Genomic DNA, 18,548 nt, shown 5'->3' on the forward strand with positions numbered 1-18,548 from the left:
AATACATGTGAGTCAGGATGACACTGTAAAACAGGTAAGTGGTGAGTGAGTGAGAGATGTATTGGTCAGAATGGCCACAGCTAAAAGGGTGGGTTGTTGAAATCTGATTTAGTTATGTCAGAAATGGGGGGAGAGACAATATGTTGTTGTGCAGAAAACACCAGTCAACTAGGCTGGGAGCATCTTTTAAAAAACATTCAAATGTCATTTCAGGAAGCCCCTGAGAGAATATCAAAAGGAGAATGCCCTGTAACCCTGTAACCTGGAATCATCAGGGAATTTGGATAAAAGCTGGGAAAGCTGGAGAAATCTGAGGATCTCACAGCTTGTGATAGGGGACATAAATCCCCATAGAGGGCCTGTCTGCTCTAGTCTGCTCCCTCCCCAGACTCACCAGCAAGACTGCCTCCGGGGCTTCACTTCCCTTTGTCCAAAACTCCTCCCTGCTTGGAGCAAAGCCATGGTGAGCCCTAGAACTTTCTCTGCACTTATTGATCCATTGTTGGGAAAGCTTATTGATCAATAGTTGGGAAAGCTTATTGATCAATAGTTGGGAAAGCTTATTGATCAATAGTTGGGAAAGCTAATTGATCAATAGTTGGGAAAGCTTATTGATCAATAGTTGGGAAAGCTTATTGATCAATAGTTGGGAAAGCTTATTGATCAATAGTTGGGAAAGCTGATTGATCAATAGTTGGGAAAGCTTATTGATCAATAGTTGGGAAAGCTTATTGATCAATAGTTGGGAAAGCTTATTGATCAATATTTGGGAAAGCTTATTGATCAATAGTTGGGAAAGCTTATTGATCAATAGTTGGGAAAGCTGATTGATCAATAGTTGGGAAAGCTTATTGATCAATAGTTGGGAAAGCTTATTGATCAATAGTTGGGAAAGCTTATTGATCAATAGTTGGGAAAGCTGATTGATCAATAGTTGGGAAAGCTTATTGATCAATAGTTGGGAAAGCTTATTGATCAATAGTTGGGAAAGCTTATTGATCAATAGTTGGGAAAGCTGATTGATCAATAGTTGGGAAAGCTTATTGATCAATAGTTGGGAAAGCTGATTGATCAATAGTTGGGAAAGCTTATTGATCAATAGTTGGGAAAGCTTATTGATCAATAGTTGGGAAAGCTGATTGATCAATAGTTGGGAAAGCTTATTGATCAATAGTTGGGAAAGCTTATTGATCAATAGTTGGGAAAGCTTATTGATCAATAGTTGGGAAAGCTGATTGATCAATAGTTGGGAAAGCTGTACAGTAATTGTAATGCGTAAACAGTGCAACATGGAAACGCAAACAAATACACTTAGAGATGACAATTACATATAAATATTTATTTTCAAACAGGAGGTATTGCGTCCTGTATTGCATCTGAAAATGTGAAAATGCAGAGAATGCCATAGCTATGTAACTCTTGAGAGTATATTCAATGAAAAATGTAAGCTGTATGTGTCATTGATGAATTATTTTGGCCATTTAATTGCCTGTGTAATCTCAACGATCAGCTCAACAGTTTTGGTTTGTGTTACTGACAGTTAGACAAGTTGAGAAAGTACCCAGTAGTTTAGATATTCCTCAAAATAGTTTAAAACCATTATCATTTTTTGAGCATTCATACATTTGCAAGATCATAAACCTGAACATCTAAGAGATTGCTCTTATCATGTCCATCTGTATGGTGCACAAACATTCTAAATCAATGCAGTAGTACCGTCCCCTCATCACGAACCTGGAACATCCCTGCCATCCCCAAACACACAAGATTCATCATAAAGGTGATTTAACAAAACCTCACCAGTTATCATAGAACAAAAGTCAATTGTGAGGATTCCGATTTAAGCACCAGACATGTCACAGAGCAAGAGAATAAACATCGTAAACAGAATCACATTTAACCATTCGAGTCACATTAACGTTTCTTCCATAAATAACTAAAATGATTTTTGTTTGCAAATTTAAATAGAATTGTTCATGCCCCCAAAATAAGTTGTTCTCTTCCGCATGGTGAATGTACAGTAGGCTTTGTTTGCCTGCCTTTGTGTAGGTCCTCGTTTCGTACTCATTCAGGACCAACGGTTACAATCCCTGGCGATAGAATGCCTCCAAGTATGTGGAATTAGACCATCTGGATACAACCAAACTCTGATCCTCAGATTGTGAGCCTGACTGCCCAGTAATCTACTCTGAGCTGACTCCAAAAAAATGTACACATCAGCAGTAATTTCACACCAAAGGCCAGGTGATAAGGATCCTTTGTAGCTGTCTAATGCCCATTCTGTGTCCATTATGACACCTCAGTGAGCTCAGTGAAGCAGGTTTTATGTTTATAGAACAGTGTTTTGACCTGGACAGGGGAGAGATCCTGCCTATTCTTTACCTCTTCCACCTCCGGACCTTTGTGAGACTGCTGCTGCTGGTCCCCATGCTGCAGGGGATGACATAACGGGTGTGTATGTGTCTGTCTGAGAGGCTGTGGCACAGGGGGGCTTTCCCTGTCATTGTGGGAGCTAATCACGGTAAGAGGGTGGTTGTGAATGGGCGCTGGCTTCAGAACGCCACCTGTAGGTTTGGTATGGCTATGACAGGGATGGGAGCTCTCACAGCTGCTGCTGCTGCTGCTGTACTCGGTAAAGAGGTCGAAGCGGAGGCCATTGGCCTTAACCCTTACTGAGCCGCTGATACTGTTGTGGGTGGAGGTGTGGCTGCTGCCACCAATGTCAAACGGATCCCGGCGGAACAGGACATGGCGGCGGATGACCCTCTTGAAGGTGTGGCGGAACTCCTGGATGCGGTTTGCGTAGATGAAGGGGTTGACCACTGAGTTGCCGTGAGAGAGCATGATGGCAACGTATATGATCCAGAGGGGCGGGCGGGCACACTGAGGGCAGAACAGGGTGAAGCAGTTGATGATGTGCAGCGGCAGCCAACAGATGGCAAACAGGCCCACGATGATGGCCAGCGACTTAGCCGCCTGGACCTCCTTCTGCAGGGTGGAGTGGGACTTCCCCCCGTGGACAGCCTTCAGTTCTATGAGCTTCAGCTGATGCCGAGCTGCCATGAAGATCCGCAGGTAGATGACCAGCATGAGCAGCAGAGGCATCAGCACACAGGCGAAGAAGTTGAAGTAGACCATATAGTCCATGACCACCACATCCTCAAACAGGCACTCCATCAGGCCTGGGGGACAGGTGCTGTTGGGGCGCTCAGTGGACTTATTCCAGCCCAGCATCGGGGTCAGGCCGATGATGATGGACAGCACCCAGCAGACAGCAATTATCCCCTTGGCACGCTGGCCTGTCACCAGGCTATTGTACCTGTGGGAATAATAAAGATATGGACTGTCAGTAAGACACACATTATGGGCTCTCTTGGCTGGAGGAGGATAAGTTCTCTCTGGAGGGTTAGACTCCCCCAGAGGTTAAGGGATAGTGAGTTAAATAATAAACACTATAATAGTGGGCATATCATTAGCTAGGTTTCCATCCAATTTGCGACCAATTTTAATGAGAATATTCTAAAATCTTTATTAAACAATATGCACATTTTCCCACCAGAGATGTTTCCATCAAACATACTTTTTGCAGATAAAAGGCTGTGCGTGATGACATTTTCAAATCTACTGATGGTTTTGTCACAAAAACTGTTGTGATATTCAGCGAAAGTGCCCACCCCAGTCTTAACACATGCACTCTAGCCAACAGCTCACAGATACAGCAGGTAGGCTACCTACATTATGAGATTATTATGGATAAGAGCAATATTATTTTTATTTGTCAAATGGCAGCCAAGCATCGATTATCATGTCACCAGAATAAGACCCTTGATATTTATTGGAAAGGAGCATCAAGCTCATCACCTTTAACATCCACCACACTGCGAAGTGCATCATCAATTCTTTCATCTGTAGCCTAATAAACTGCATGCTTTCCCGAGTCGTAGTGGGAGGACAACACAACATACACTACATGAACAAAAATATGTGGACACCTGCTCATCTAATATCTCATGCCAAAATCATGGGCATTAATATGGAGTTGGTCCCCATTTGCTGCTATAACAGCATCCCCTCTTCTGGGAAGGCTTTCCACTAGATGTTGGAACATTTCTGCGGGGACTTGCTTCCAATCAGCCACAACAGCATTAGTGAGGTGGGGCACTGATGTTGGGCGATTAGGCCTGGCTCTCAGTCGGCGTTCCAATTCATCCCATAGATGTTGGGGTTGAGGTCAGGGCTCTGTGCAGGCCAGTCAAGTTCTTTCGCACCGATCTCGACAAACCATTTCTGTATGGACCTCGCTTTGTGCACGGGGGCATTGTCATGCTGAAACAGGAAAGGGCCTTCCCCAAAGTTGGGTTGGAAGCACAGAATTGTCTAGTATGTAATTGTATGCTGTAGCGTTAAGATTTCCCTTCACTGGAACTAAGGGGCCTAGCCCAAACCATAAAAAAACAGCCCTAGACAATTATTTCCCCTCCACCAAACTTTACAGTTCACACTATGCATTCGGGCTAGTAGCGTTCTCCTGTCATCCGCCAAACCCAGATTTGTCCGTTGGACTGCCAGATGGTTTAGCGTGATTTATCACTTTGGAGTCCAATGGTGGAGAGCTTTACACCACTTCAGGCGACTCTTGGCATTGTGCATGGTGATCTTTGGCTTGTGTGTGGCAAGTCGGCCATGGAAACCCATTTCATGAAGCTCCCGATGAACAGTTATTGTGCCGGCCTTGCTTCCAGAGGCAGTTGGAAATCGGTAGTGAGTGTTTCAATTGAAGACAGGTGATTTTTACGCACTATGTGCTTCTGCATTCGGCGGTCCCAGTCTGTGAGCTTATGTAGCCTATCATTTCCAGCTGAGCCATTGTTGCTCATAGACATTTCTACTTCACAATAACAGCACTTGAAGTTGACTGGGGCAGCTCTAGCAGGGCAGAAATTTTAAGCTGACTTGTTGGAAAGGTGGCATCCTATGATGGTGCCATGTTGACAGTCACTGAGCTCTTCAGTAAGGCCATTCTACTGCTAATGTTTGTCTATGGCGATTGCATGGCTGTGTGCTCAATTTTACACCCGTCAGCAACAGGTGTGGCTGAAATAGCCGAATCCACTAATTTGAAGGGCTGTCCACATACTCTTGTATATATGGTGTATCATTGCGTGACTCTAAGTTTACTTTGACATGATGGTTATTATATCAATATTTGCGCATAAAGGCATTTGCACTGCTTTTCTTGCGTAATAAATTCTATAGACACAAAGAGATCCCACCATGTCGAACTAACAAATTGTCTGTCGGCATATATAACATTGCCCGGTTGTGGCTTGTTTCATGCGTCAGGTAATTCATCTGCATGAAATGTTTGGATGGAAATGTGGTTAGATCTTCTTGTTATGGGAAAACCTCTCATCTAAGTTATAAAAAGAAACTTAAAAACAAAACGTCAGTATTTACAAGGGAAGTCTATTTCAAGTGTCTGTTGGTCAGTGTGGGAGTGCAGCTGCTTTTTTTGGGCCTGTTTCTGTCACATTCTCTAGACGTTGAGGATCAAAGGTTAGCTGTGAGAAAACAGCACCCCCCCCCCGTGCAGCAACACAGACATACACAAATGCCATTAACACATCCCAGGGACACAACAGAACAGCAATCTTGGACGCAATAAAAAGGGAGTGAATGGCATGTTGTTTTTAGGTAATGCACACTATCAAATATGCCGGTAGGAGTGAGGTTGAAAAGAGTGTGTGAGCAACAATCTACACACACTATCCAGAAAGTGTATTAGTAATTACTGATTAATAATACATTTTAGGGAATAATGTCATTTATATTTGTATATCAAGGAAAATAAATAACTGGTCTGAACAGCTATTTTATTTTTTACATGCTTATAGTTCTGAATGGGGATCATGGTCTGTATAAACTATTAGTAAGAGGAGATTTCAGTTAACTGGTCTTGGGTGAGATGGCCTCCTAGGAGACTATAGCTGGTTCCACTGCGGAAATCAAAAGCTCATCTGGCCATTTGGTCCAAAAACCTAAAGGTCATTTAAAAATAGCACGGTCCTCTGCTACTCTATTCTGAAAGTATCTCACACAGATTTTAAGATTAAGAAACATTTAGCAATGTGCTACTGGCATAAAGCATGAACTACACAATGTACCTGCAACCTGGGTAGGCAAATCAATCAATAACCCTATACACCCTCAAAGGGTAGATTTAAATCTTTGAAAAGCCTAACCCAGGGGTGGGAAACTTTTTGACTCAAGGGCCACATAGGGATTTCGAAATTTGGCCGCTCCGATTTCTTGTGGGACAATTTGTTAGTCAGCATCAATTTGCGGGACAGAAATATGGCAGTTATTTAAAATATAAAGGGTCCAATATCATTTCTACATACTTTCTACTTTTTTTAACCTAAAATAATACTTTCCCCCCAAAAGTTGTTTGCTCACCCCTGGTCTAACCTCTTTCTCCGTATATGGGAGTGGAAAGCAGCGCGACAGCAGCAATATGTTTAAAATGGTTAGCTCACTCTCTGTTATGTTCATACAATTGGAACTGACCTGAGGGGTATCTTGATAGCGATGTAGCGGTCTATGGCAATGGCCAGCAGGCTGAAGATGGAGCTCTGGGTGAGCACCAGCACAAAGCAAGCAATGAAGAGGCAACCATAGAAGTTGGAGCAGAAGCCTGTGCTGATGACGATGGCAAAGGGGATACCCAGCACTCCCACAGCAATGTCTGCCACCGCCAGGGACACCACAAAGAAGTTGGTGATGCTCTGCAGGTTGCTGTTGAGACAGACGGCCCAGCAGACCAGCACATTGCCCAACACAGACAGTACAGCTATCAGCAGCTCCAGCACAATGTAGATGACAGACGCAGCATCGTTCAGCATGGTGAGAAGAGCAGCGAGGTCACTGAGGAGGAGGGAGGACCATTCTCCTCAAGGTCCATAGCTGCAGCCTGGCAGCAGTTCGCTTACTCTATAGGGTGTATCTCACTGCCTGGGACTATGGCTGAGCTCTCCACAGAGACCACTTCACCTTAAAGCCTCTTAGAAGTCCCACACAGTTGGTGGTTAGATAAGCAGTCCAAAGGCTAAGGCATTCTCCTCACTTAACATATAAGGCATGACAGTCTCCTTTCTGTTATGGTATCTGCTGTCCTGTCTGGCCCTCTCCTCTCAAGTCCTTCCCCGCCACTGTTTGAAGATTCAGCCCTGTGAAACTCAGATGGGGCTCAGACTGAGCCAGGAAGTGATCACATGGGCGTCATACTGCTGCTGATAAAGGGAAGAAAGAGTAAATAAAGTGGAAATGCTGAATGCAGAAATGACTACACAAAATACCAGTGAATAAGTGACTTTCCATCAAATATTAACCACATTTGAAGTCAAACAATAAATTACAATGTATTGTCTGCCATGATACTCTGGAATTTCCAATGTAGCAAGTCAAATAACAATTGTACTGTTTACTTTACATAGACAATGTACCGCATTCCCCATACAACTGCCGGTCATCATCATTGATATTTGATCCGAACCAACATCAAGATCTGCAATAGTAAGCACTGACATCTGACTACAGTATACTGACTACATTACACTACCTGAGCAACTGCAGTGGTCATGTTAACACATGATAACTTACTTTCCACCAATCCTCCTTTTTACCATTAACAACAGTCACTAAACTGTAAACCAGGGCTAGAGGAAATAATGTCATGATGACACGGTGGTGTTATGGAGCCACTATCACAGTGACAGTTAAATGTCAGCTATACCAGAGAGAGGAAGCAGTCAGATGCTTCAGGGACTGGAATTGTCTATGTCCCCCTGAGATCATCCAACCCCTGCCTGATAAGGAGAAAGTAGTCAGTCTTGAGGACATCCAGAGACAGAATCACTAAATGAGGTTATCAGGACACCAAATTAAGCATTCAAATTTCGTTAGAGAAGGGTGTCGTCATGCTTAAGAAAAACAAAAAAACGAATAAAAACAATTAAATTAGTACAGTATGTGCTTTGGGATTACAGCAGGCATAATCTACACTTGAAATGACAATTGTTTTAAACAAGGTCTAATTTGTCAATCAACTGTGGTCACTGCGCCACGCTCAATTTCCCTGGAATTAAATATGAGTGTGAAAAGGTTTCCAAACTCCTTTCATACAGAACTCTGATCATGTTTATGGAGAATTCCCACAGTGAAGCCAAGGATGTTTTCTGAGGTTACTCATGGTTTCAGAAGAGAGCAGTTGTGATGGAACTGAAAGGCCTTTGCTCTCAGAAACATTTCCATTCAGGTGGGACTGAGGTTTTTTCCGACCAATCTCAGTTACTGTTTTAAATTTATCACACACATAGAGTATAAGACACAGAGGCTGCTGTTGCAAATAGTGTCAGTCTTGGAGCACATGTAACCCAACAGTAACATATTTGTTATCCATAGACTAGTATACTGTAGGAAAAACCCTTTGCATTGCAAAAAGCCTATAATGCAGTCGTGAAAAGAAAAGGCAACATTTTGTTCACCCTCACACAGAGTGGTACCTTCAATATAGAGTTTACAACTGGATTAGAAGTGACATCTCAATGTGACTGCATATGTGACCCTATCTCAGTCACCTTACAACAGCAGTCAAAAACGAGGTAATAACAGGGTATTTCAGTTGTCCCCTTTGACAGCACTTGAGGGGTATGAATAGTCCAAGTATAGTCTATAATGTTAAATTAATTTTTATTCCATTGTGAAACAGCTGTAGCAAACAAGAGCTCTGACTGTATTCTGCTGAACAGTGGACCCTGGTGGTTGGATTTAAACCAAGCGTAGTGCTTTGATACTGCATCTCAGATTTAAAGTATTATTTAAAGTAACTGTCTAGTGTTTCCAGATTTCTATGAAATATGAAGGGTCATTAATTACGTGAAATTGTTGTAATTCCAATAAATTATGATAAAGCATGTTAAATAGCAGCTTTTCTGTGTTGGAATGGTGTAGACGTACCACAACAACAGAAGGGTGTGGGTGTATATGGGTCATAAAATAATTATGTAAGTAGACCACTGATTGGCTAGCTCATCGATGACATCATCCTCTATGAGGAAATAGCAAACATTTTTTTAAATGGTCTGTTTGCGATACAAGTTTGAGGATGGGTTAAAAAAAAAAACGTTATATCAAATTTATGCTTTGGTCACAAATATGACCATAGGATGAAACAAAGACATTATTTGGGTATGTGTTAACAGAATATGAATTTATAAATGTTAGATTTTCTCTGGACAGTTACTTTAAGCTTGACACAAAATATGTTCAAGCTTGACACAAAAAGCTAATTAAATAATTCCCATGAAGATAAACCAACTGAAAATACAGGGCCTCAATAAGTGCACATTAATAGTTTCATGTAAGACTGTTTGCTGAGGAAACCAGAGAACATAAGGAATCTGACTCCCACTTTAATACACTTACCTGGAGAGGTAAAACCACTGTGGTAAAATGGAAACCTAATATACTTGGCACACCCATCAACATTATCCTTACCAGTAAGTGACAGTATTAGTATCCCTAACTATCTACTCACCTCCATCCTGTAGTTCCCTATCAAAGAGGGAGTATTTGTTTATTTGGATCCCCAATAGCTTTTGCAGAAGCAGCAGCTACTCTTCCTGGGGTCCACAAAAAACACAAAACATGACAAGTAACAAAACACTGATACACTGCTAGACAAGGACAGTCACATTCATGTTTAAATACAATGATTTACAAACAACATAACACACAAGGGGATCTGTGTAAACATAATATCTAGAAATACATAAAGTGATTAAAAAACTTCCCAAAATGTATTGGGCACAATTATCCATAATATACAGTGCCTTCAGAAAGTATTCATACCCCTTGACTTATTCCACATTTCTTGTGTTACAGTCTGAATTCAAAATCTATAAAAATACAACAAATCTCACCCATCTACAGACAGTACCCCATAATGACAAAGTGAAAACATGTTTTTAGACATTTTTCCAAATTGGATAGAATTCCAAGTGTTTGGACTTCTAGTTCACCCTTCTAACTCAATTTTATTCATCTATTATCTATTAATTAATCCATGTATATGTAAGCGCTTTGCACACCTGGATTGTACAATATTTGCACATTATTCTGTTCAACTTTGTTCAAGCTCTGTCAAGTTGGTTGTTGATCATTGCTAGACAGCCATTTTCAAGTCTTGCCATAGATTGTCAAGACGATTTAATTAAAAACTGTAACTAGGCCACTCAGGAACATTCAACGTCATTTTGGTAAGCAACTCCAGTGTATCCTGTATTTGGCCTTCTCTTTTAGGTTATTGTCCTGCTGAAAGGTGAATTTGTCTCCTAGTGTCTGTTGGAAAGCATACTGAACCAGGCATACCCATAACATGATGCAGCCACCAACATTCTTGAACATATGAAGAGTGGTACTGAGTGATGTGTTGTGTTGGATTTGCCCCAAACATAACGGTTAATTTTCAAACCATTAAGTTAATTTCTTTGCCACATATTTAGCAGGCTTACTTTAGTGCCTTACTGCAAACAGGATGCACGTTTTGGAATATTTTTTATTCTGTACAGTTTTCCTTCTTTTCACTCTGCCATTTAGGTTAGTATTGGGGAGTAACTACAATTCTCAGTTTTCTCCTATCACAGCCATTAAACTCTGTAACTGTTTTAAAATCCTCTTTGGCCTCATGGTGAGTTGTTTCTTTTCTCTCTGGCAACTGAGTTAGAAAGGATGCCTGTATCTTTGTAGTGGCCAGGTTTATTGATACACCATCCAAAGTGTAATTAATAAGTTCACCATGCTCAAAAGGTCATTAAATGTCGGCTTTTAGTTTTTTTTACCCATTTACCAATAGGTGCCCTTGTTTGCGAGCCATTGGAAAACCTCCCTGGTCTTTGTGGTTAAATCTGTGTTTGAAATTCACTTCTCGACTGAGGGACCTTACAGAGAATTGTGTGTTTGGGATACAGAAATGAGGTAGTCTTTCAAAAATCATGTTAAAACACTATTAATGCACACAGAGTGAGTTATTGCAACTTATTATGTGACTTAAGGAAATCTTTCCTCCTGAATTTATTTAGGCTTGCCATAATAAAGGGGTTGAATACTTATTGACTCAAGACATTTCAGCTTATCATTTTTTATTAATTTGTAAAAAAGTCAAATAACATAATTCCGTTTTGACATTATGAGATATTGTGTGAAGGCCAGTTACACATAATGTCAATTTAATCAATTTTAAATTCAGGCTGTAACAACAAAATGTGGAAGAAGTCAACGGGTGTGAATGCTTTCTGAAGGCACTGCAAACCTTGCATAGGCTGTCCCGTGTCTGTGTACCTGGCCGAAAATAATTTTGATTGCACCAGCACTAACTGTTGTATAAACGTACATTGTCTAACAAAAATGTTTAATTAGGCTATTCATTAAATATTTAAAATAATCTAAATGCAGAACCCTTGACTTCTATCCAATTCTATGTTCAATAAAAAAAACGTACCTTTTTAAATGTATGCCTCGTCGTATTCGAAATGAATTACAATCTAGAAATTAGTTTGCACCATATTTATAATATTTATAATCATCGCTTAATAAAATAATTCATCGAAAACCCGTTGTGAAGAATAAGAAATGGGAAACTCAATTTGTTAGGCTACTTGTGCGCTCCGCTCCCACTGTTTCACTACCGATTCTCCGTTCAATACCTCAGGCTGACCAGATTTACACCACGTGATCGCATGGTCGGTGTTGTGTTCGTGCGCATAATTACTTTTCTACACTAAACCGAGCAACACAGAATGAGAAAACGGACAGTTGTTTTGGTTTTAGACACACATTTTAAAACGGATTTCTTATTTTTTCTTATAAACGCAAACGCAAACACAATTTGATATTTTGATTTCACATGTGGGTGGGGTTAAATGTGGAATGCCTGTCATTGGCCTGGCGTTGCCGGACCTCGAACATCGCTTAACCACAGCTCCTATCTTGGTTCATCTGCACCCTTCCAGTCAGTTTGTGGTGGAGGCCGATGCTACTGATGTTGGAGTGGGGGCGGTCCTATCCCAGTGTTCTGCCCTGGACCTCAAGCTACATCCCTGCGCCTCCTCCCATCGCCTCAACGGAAAATAACTACGATGTGGGGAATCGTGAGCTTCGGGAGGCACTGGGTGGAGGAGGCGGAACACCCATTCATCGTGTGGATCGACCACAAGAACCTGGAGTATCTCCGCACCGCCAAGCGCCTCAACTCCAGGCAAGCCAGATGGGTCCTGCTGTTCACACGGTTCAACCGTACTGGCCGGGATCCAACACTGTCAAGTCGGTAATCGGATGTTTATGTCTAACACTGTCCGTGCTGTGGTCCTGGAGTGGGCCCATTCCACCTGGGGTCCCGTCAGACCCTGGCCTTCGTGCAAAAACGCTTTTGGTGGCCTATGATGGTTCCGGATGTTGCCGCATTTGTCTCCGCCTGCACGATCTGTCCTCAGAATAAGCTCCGGCTGGTCTTCTGCAACCATTGCCTGTTTTCCAAGGCCGCTCACTTCATTCCTCTCCCCCAACTACCCTCGGCCAAGGAGATGGCCTAGCTCATGGTGTAGCACGTCTTCCGGATCCATGGACTGCCCGTGGACATGGTTTCCGACTGGGGGCCTCAGTTCTTGTTCTGGAAGGCGTTCTGCGCCCTCATTGGGTCGTCTGCCAGCCTGTCCTCTGGGTTCCACCCCCAGTCCAATGACCAGTCGGAGCGAGCCAACCAGGATCTTGAGACCACTCTGCGCTGCCTGGTCTCCTTCAACCTCACCTCCTGGAGCCAGCAGCTGTTGTGGGTCAAGTACTCCCACAACACCCTTCCCTGCTCTGCCACGGGCCTATCTCCGTTTGAGTGTTCCCTGGGGTATCAGATCCCGCTCTTCCCCAAGGAAGAGGTCGGCGTACCTTCTGACCAGATGTTTGTCCGCTGCTGTCATCATACCTGCAAGAGAGCCTGGTCGGCCCTCCTCAAGACCACCTCCAGGTATCGATGACCAGAGGATCGCCATCGGACACCGGCATTGTCTCGGGCAGAAGGTATGGCTATCCACCCGGGATCTTGTTTGTTTGTGTCTTCTGTTGCCCCGTACCCTTCGTATACATCCCAGCTTTCATAAGCCCAGAGTCAACCCTATGTCTCACAGCCCTTTGTCTTCTGTTTCCAGAAAAGGGGGGTTCGCCCATTATCCCCTGTGTATTTATACCTGTGTTCTTTGTATGTCCATTGCCAGTTCTTCTTGTTTGACAAGTCAACCAGCATTTTTGTACTCAGCTCCTGCTTTTTCCAGTCTCTCTTTTTCTCCCCCTACTGCTTGACCCTGAGCCTGCCTGCCGTCCGGTACCGTTGCCCCACCTCTGGTTTACTGTCCCCTGCCTGCCTTGACCTGTCTATTGCCTGCCCCTGTTGGAATATTAAACCATTGTCAATTTGGCATGTCTGCATCTGGGTCTTACCTTGATTCCCGATAGAACTGCTGTTATTGTAAATGGTTAGCTAACTGATATATTCTAGCTAGTCACCTCCAAAATAATTGGCAAAAAACACTTTATAAATACAAATACTGAGCTATATTGTAGGCCTACGGAAAAAAAGTATATTTTATACAATTGCTCAAATATGTTTAAGTAATTTTTAAAAAGGTGTCAATTATTGGCACCTTTTTTCAATACTTTGTGTACCTTGCCCTTGTGAGGATAACAACATTTAGCCTTTTTCTAGAACTCAGATCATTCCTCCATACAGAATCTTTCCAGAGCCTTGATATCCTTCGGTCTGCACTTATGGACTGCCCTCTTCAATTCAAACCACAGGTTCTCAATGGGGTTCAAGTCCGGAGACCGAGATGGTCATTGCAAAATGTAGAATTTGTGGTAAATTAACCATTTCTTTATGGATTTTAATGTTTGCTTGGGTCATTGTCTAGCTTTACGATCCACTTGAGGCCAAGTTTCAGCCTCATGGCTTAGGCAACCAGGTTTTTGGCTAAAATGTCCTGGTACTTGGTAGAGTTCTTGATGCTGTTGACCCTAACAAGAGCCCCAGGACTAGTGGAAGCAAAACAACCCTATAAAATCAAAGATCCACCACCATATTTTACAGTAGGTATGAGGTTCTTTTCTGCATATGCATCCTTCTTTCAAAGCCAAAACCACCACTGGTGTGTGTAGACAAAAAGCTCTATTTACATCTTATCTGACATAGCACCCAGTTCCAATCTAAGTGTCATGAGAATTTTCAATCCCAATGATAGTAACTATCAATCAATCAATAGCTTTGACCAATCCCCGAGGTTTGTAAGACCGTGGGTATAATAATAATTAGGCAAAGACTCAGCTTTATGCAAAAGGTCTGTACAGTTTATTCAGAGAACGTTCTAAAGTCAAGAATACAAAGACATCCATTTTATACCAGGCTCCTTAATTACGCACATACTTTCACACAAACAGTAGATATCCTACGCACATACATACACACAAACAGTAGGTGAGTTTCCCAAGTGAGGATGGCTTTCACTTCAGCAGTAATAAATTCATGAACTTCTTTGAGGAAAAGATCATGATCATTAGAAAGCAAATTACGGACTCCCCTTTAAATCTGCGTATTCCTCCAAAGCTCAGTTGTCCTGAGTCTGCACAACTCTGCCAGGACGTAGGATCAAGAGAGACACTCAAGTGTTTTAGTACTAGATCCCTTGACACAATGATGAAGAAAATCATGGCCTCTAAACCTTCAAGCTGCATACTGGACCCTATTCCAACTAAACTACTGAAAAAGCTGCTTCCTGTGCTTGGCCCTCCTATGTTGAACATAATAAACAGCTCTCTATCCACCGGATGTGTACCAAACTCACTAAAAGTGGCAGTAATAAAGCCTCTCTTGAAAAAGCCAAACCTTGACCCAGAAAATATAAAAAACTATCGGCCTGTATCGAATCTTCCATTCCTTTCAAATATTTTAGAAAAAGCTGTTGCGCAGCAACTCACTGCCTTCCTGAAGACAAACAATGTATACAAAAATGCTTCAGTCTGGTTTTAGACCCCATCATAGCACTGAGACTGCACTTGTGAAGGTGGTAAATTACCTTTTAATGGCGTCAGACCGAGGCTCTGCATCTGTCCTCGTGCTCCTAGACCTTAGTGCTGCTTTTGATACCATCGATCACCACATTCTTTTGGAGAGATTGGAAACCCAAATTGGTCTACACGGACAAGTTCTGGCCTGGTTTAGATCTTATCTGTCGGAAAGCTATCAGTTTGTCTCTGTGAATGGTTTGTCCTCTGACAAATCAACTGTAAACTTTGGTGTTCCTCAAGGTTCCGTTTTAGGACCACTATTGTTTTCACTATATATTTGACCTCTTGGGCATGTCATTCGAAAACATAATGTTAACTTTCACTGCTATGTGGATGACACACAGCTGTACATTTCAAAGAAACATGGTGAATCCCCAAAATTGCCCTCGCTAGAAGCTTGTGTTTCACCCATAAGGAAGTGGATGGCTGCAAACTTTCTACTTTTAAACTCGGACAAAACAGAGATGCTTGTTTTAGGTCCCAAGAAACAAAGTGATCTTCTGTTGGATCTGACAATTAATCTTGATGGTTGTACAGCCGTCTCAAATAAAATTGTGAAGGACCTCGGCGTTACTCTGGACCCTGATCTCTCTTTTGACGAACATATCAAGGGACAGCTTTTTTCCATCTACGTAACATTACAAAAATCTGAAACTTTCTGTCCAAAAATGATGCATAAAAATTAATCCATGCTTTTGTTACTTCTAGGTTAGACTACTGCAATGCTTTACTTTCCGGCTACCCGGATAAAGCACTAAATAATCTTCAGTTAGTGCTAAATACGCCTGCTTAGAATCCTGACTAGAACCAAAAAAATGTATCATATTACTCCAGTGCTAGACATTTAAGTCATTTTACATTACATTACATTTAAGTCATTTAGCAGACGCTCTTATCCAGAGCGACTTACAAATTGGTGCATTCACCTTATGACATCCAGTGGAACAGCCACTTTACAATAGTGCATCTAAATCTTTTAAGGGGGGGGGGTGAGAAGGATTACTTTATCCTATCCTAGGTATTCCTAGCCTCCCTACACTGGCTTCCTGTTAAGGCAAGGGCTGATTTCAATGTTTTACTGCTAACCTACAAAGAATTACATGTGCTTGCTCCTACCTATCTTTCTGATTTGCTCCTGCCGTACATACCTACACGTACGCTACGGTCACAAGACGCAGGCCTCCTAATTGTCCCTAGAATTTCTAAGCAAACAGCTGGAGGCAGGGCTTTCTCCTATAGAGCTCCATTTTTATGGAATGGTCTGCCTACCCATGTGAGAGACGCAGACTCATTCTCAACCTTTAAGTCTTTACTGAAGACTCATCTCTTCAGTGGGTCATATGATTGAGTGTAGTCTGGCCCAGGAGTGTGAAGGTGAACGGAAAGGCTCTGGAGCAACGAACCACCCTTGCTGTCTCTGCCTGGCCGGTTCCCCTCTCTCCACTGGGATTCTCTGCCTCTAACCCTATTACAGGGGCTGAGTCACTGGCTTACTGGTGCTCTTTCATGCCGTCCCTAGGAGGGGTGCATCACTTGAGTGGGTTGAGTCACTGACGTGAACTTCCTGTCTGGGTTGGCGATCCCCTTGGGTTGAGACACTTCCGGCGCCGACTGAGATGGCCGCCTCGCTTCGCATTCCTAGGAAACTATGCAGTTTTTTTTTTTTACGTGTTATTTCTTACATTAGTACCCCAGGTCATCTTAGGTTTCATTACATACAGTCGAGAAGAACTACTGAATATAAGATCAGCGTCAACTCACCATCAGTACGACCAAGAATATGTTTTCCGCGACGCGGATCCTGTGTTCTGCCTTACAAACAGGACAACGGAATGGATCGCATGCAGCGACCCAAGGAAACGACTCCGAAAAAAGAGGGAAACGAGGCGGTGTTCTGGTCAGACTCGAAAAAGGGCACATCGCGCACCACTCCCCAGCATTCTTCTTGCCAATGTCCAGTCTCTTGACAACAAGGTTGACGAAATCCGAGCAAGGGTGGCATTCCAGAGGGACATCAGAGACTGCAACGTTCTCTGCTTCACGGAAACATGGCTTACTGGGAAGACGCTATCCGATGCGGTGCAGCCAACGGGTTTCTCCACGCATCGCGCCGACAGAAACAAACATCTTTCTGGTAAGAAGAGTGGCGGGGGCGTATGCCTCATGACTAACGAGACATGGTGTGATGAAGGAAACATATAGGAACTCAAATCCTTCTGTTCACCTGATTTAGAATTCCTCACAATCAAATGTAGACCGCATTATCTTCCAAGAGAATTCTCTTCGATTATAATCACAGCCGTATATATCCCCCCCCCAAGCAGACACATCGATGGCTCTGAACAAACTTTATTTAACTCTTTGCAAACTGGAAACCATTTATCCGGAGGCTGCATTCATTGTAGCTGGGGATTTTAACAAAGCTAATCTGAAAACAAGACTCCCTAAATTTTATCAGCATATCGATTGCGCAACCAGGGGTGGTAAAACCTTGGATCATTGTTACTCTAACTTCCGCGACGCATATAAGGCCCTGCCCCGCCCCCTTCGGAAAAGCTGACCACGACTCCATTTTGCTGATCCCTGCCTACAGGCAGAAGCTAAAACAAGAGGCTCCCACGCTGAGGTCTGTCCAACGCTGGTCAGACCAAGCTGACTCCACACTCCAAGACTGCTTCCATCACGTGGACTGGGACATGTTTCAGACAAGGCCAGATGAAAATATTGACGAATACGCTGATTCGGTGTGCGAGTTCATTAGAACGTGCGTCGAAGATGTCGTTCCCATAGCAACGATAAAAACATTCCCAAACCAGAAACCGTGGATTGATGGCAGCATTCGCGTGAAACTGAAAGCGCGAACCACTGCTTTTAATCAGGGCAAGGTGTCTGGTAACATGTCCGAATATAAACAATGCAGCTATTCCTCCGCAAGGCTATTAAACAAGCTAAGCGTCAGTACAGAGACAAAGTGGAATCTCAATTCAATGGCTCAGACACAAGAGGCATGTGGCAGGGTCTACAGTCAATCACGGACTACAAGAAGAAACCCAGCCCAGTCACGGACCAGGATGTCTTGCTCCCAGGCAGACTAAATAACTTTTTTGCCCGCTTTGAGGACAATACAGTGCCACTGACACGGCCTGCAACGAAAACATGCGGTCTCTCCTTCACTGCAGCCGAGGTGAGTAAGACATTTAAACGTGTTAACCCTCGCAAGGCTTCAGGCCCAGACGGCATCCCCAGCCGCGCCCTCAGAGCATGCGCAGACCAGCTGGCCGGTGTGTTTACGGACATATTCAATCAATCCCTATACCAGTCTGCTGTTCGCACATGCTTCAAGAGGGCCACCATTGTTCCTGTTCCCAAGAAAGCTAAGGTAA

General features: G+C 43.0%; 1 protein-coding gene across 2 annotated transcripts; it reads right to left on the bottom strand.

Moving 5' to 3' along the window:
- Positions 1-1,318: 1,318 nt before the first annotated feature.
- LOC118393072 (adenosine receptor A2b-like) lies at positions 1,319-12,468 on the bottom strand. Of its 2 annotated transcripts, XM_035785328.2 has the most exons (4): positions 11,558-12,468; positions 9,596-9,680; positions 6,568-7,289; positions 1,319-3,319 (listed from the first exon to the last, which is right to left on the bottom strand). In XM_035785328.2, the coding sequence occupies exons 3-4, from the start codon at positions 6,900-6,902 to the stop codon at positions 2,290-2,292; spliced, it is 1,365 nt and encodes a 454-aa protein (XP_035641221.1). In that variant the 5' UTR covers positions 6,903-7,289; positions 9,596-9,680; positions 11,558-12,468; the 3' UTR covers positions 1,319-2,289. The 2 variants fall into 2 exon arrangements, with proteins under 2 accessions (XP_035641221.1, XP_052317361.1); XM_052461401.1 differs by having other exon boundaries at positions 6,568-9,680.
- Between the last annotated feature and the right edge of the window lie 6,080 nt (positions 12,469-18,548).

This window comes from Oncorhynchus keta, chromosome 14 (genome assembly GCF_023373465.1).
Source record: "Oncorhynchus keta strain PuntledgeMale-10-30-2019 chromosome 14, Oket_V2, whole genome shotgun sequence".
In the NCBI taxonomy this organism is placed as follows: Eukaryota; Metazoa; Chordata; class Actinopteri; order Salmoniformes; family Salmonidae; genus Oncorhynchus; species Oncorhynchus keta.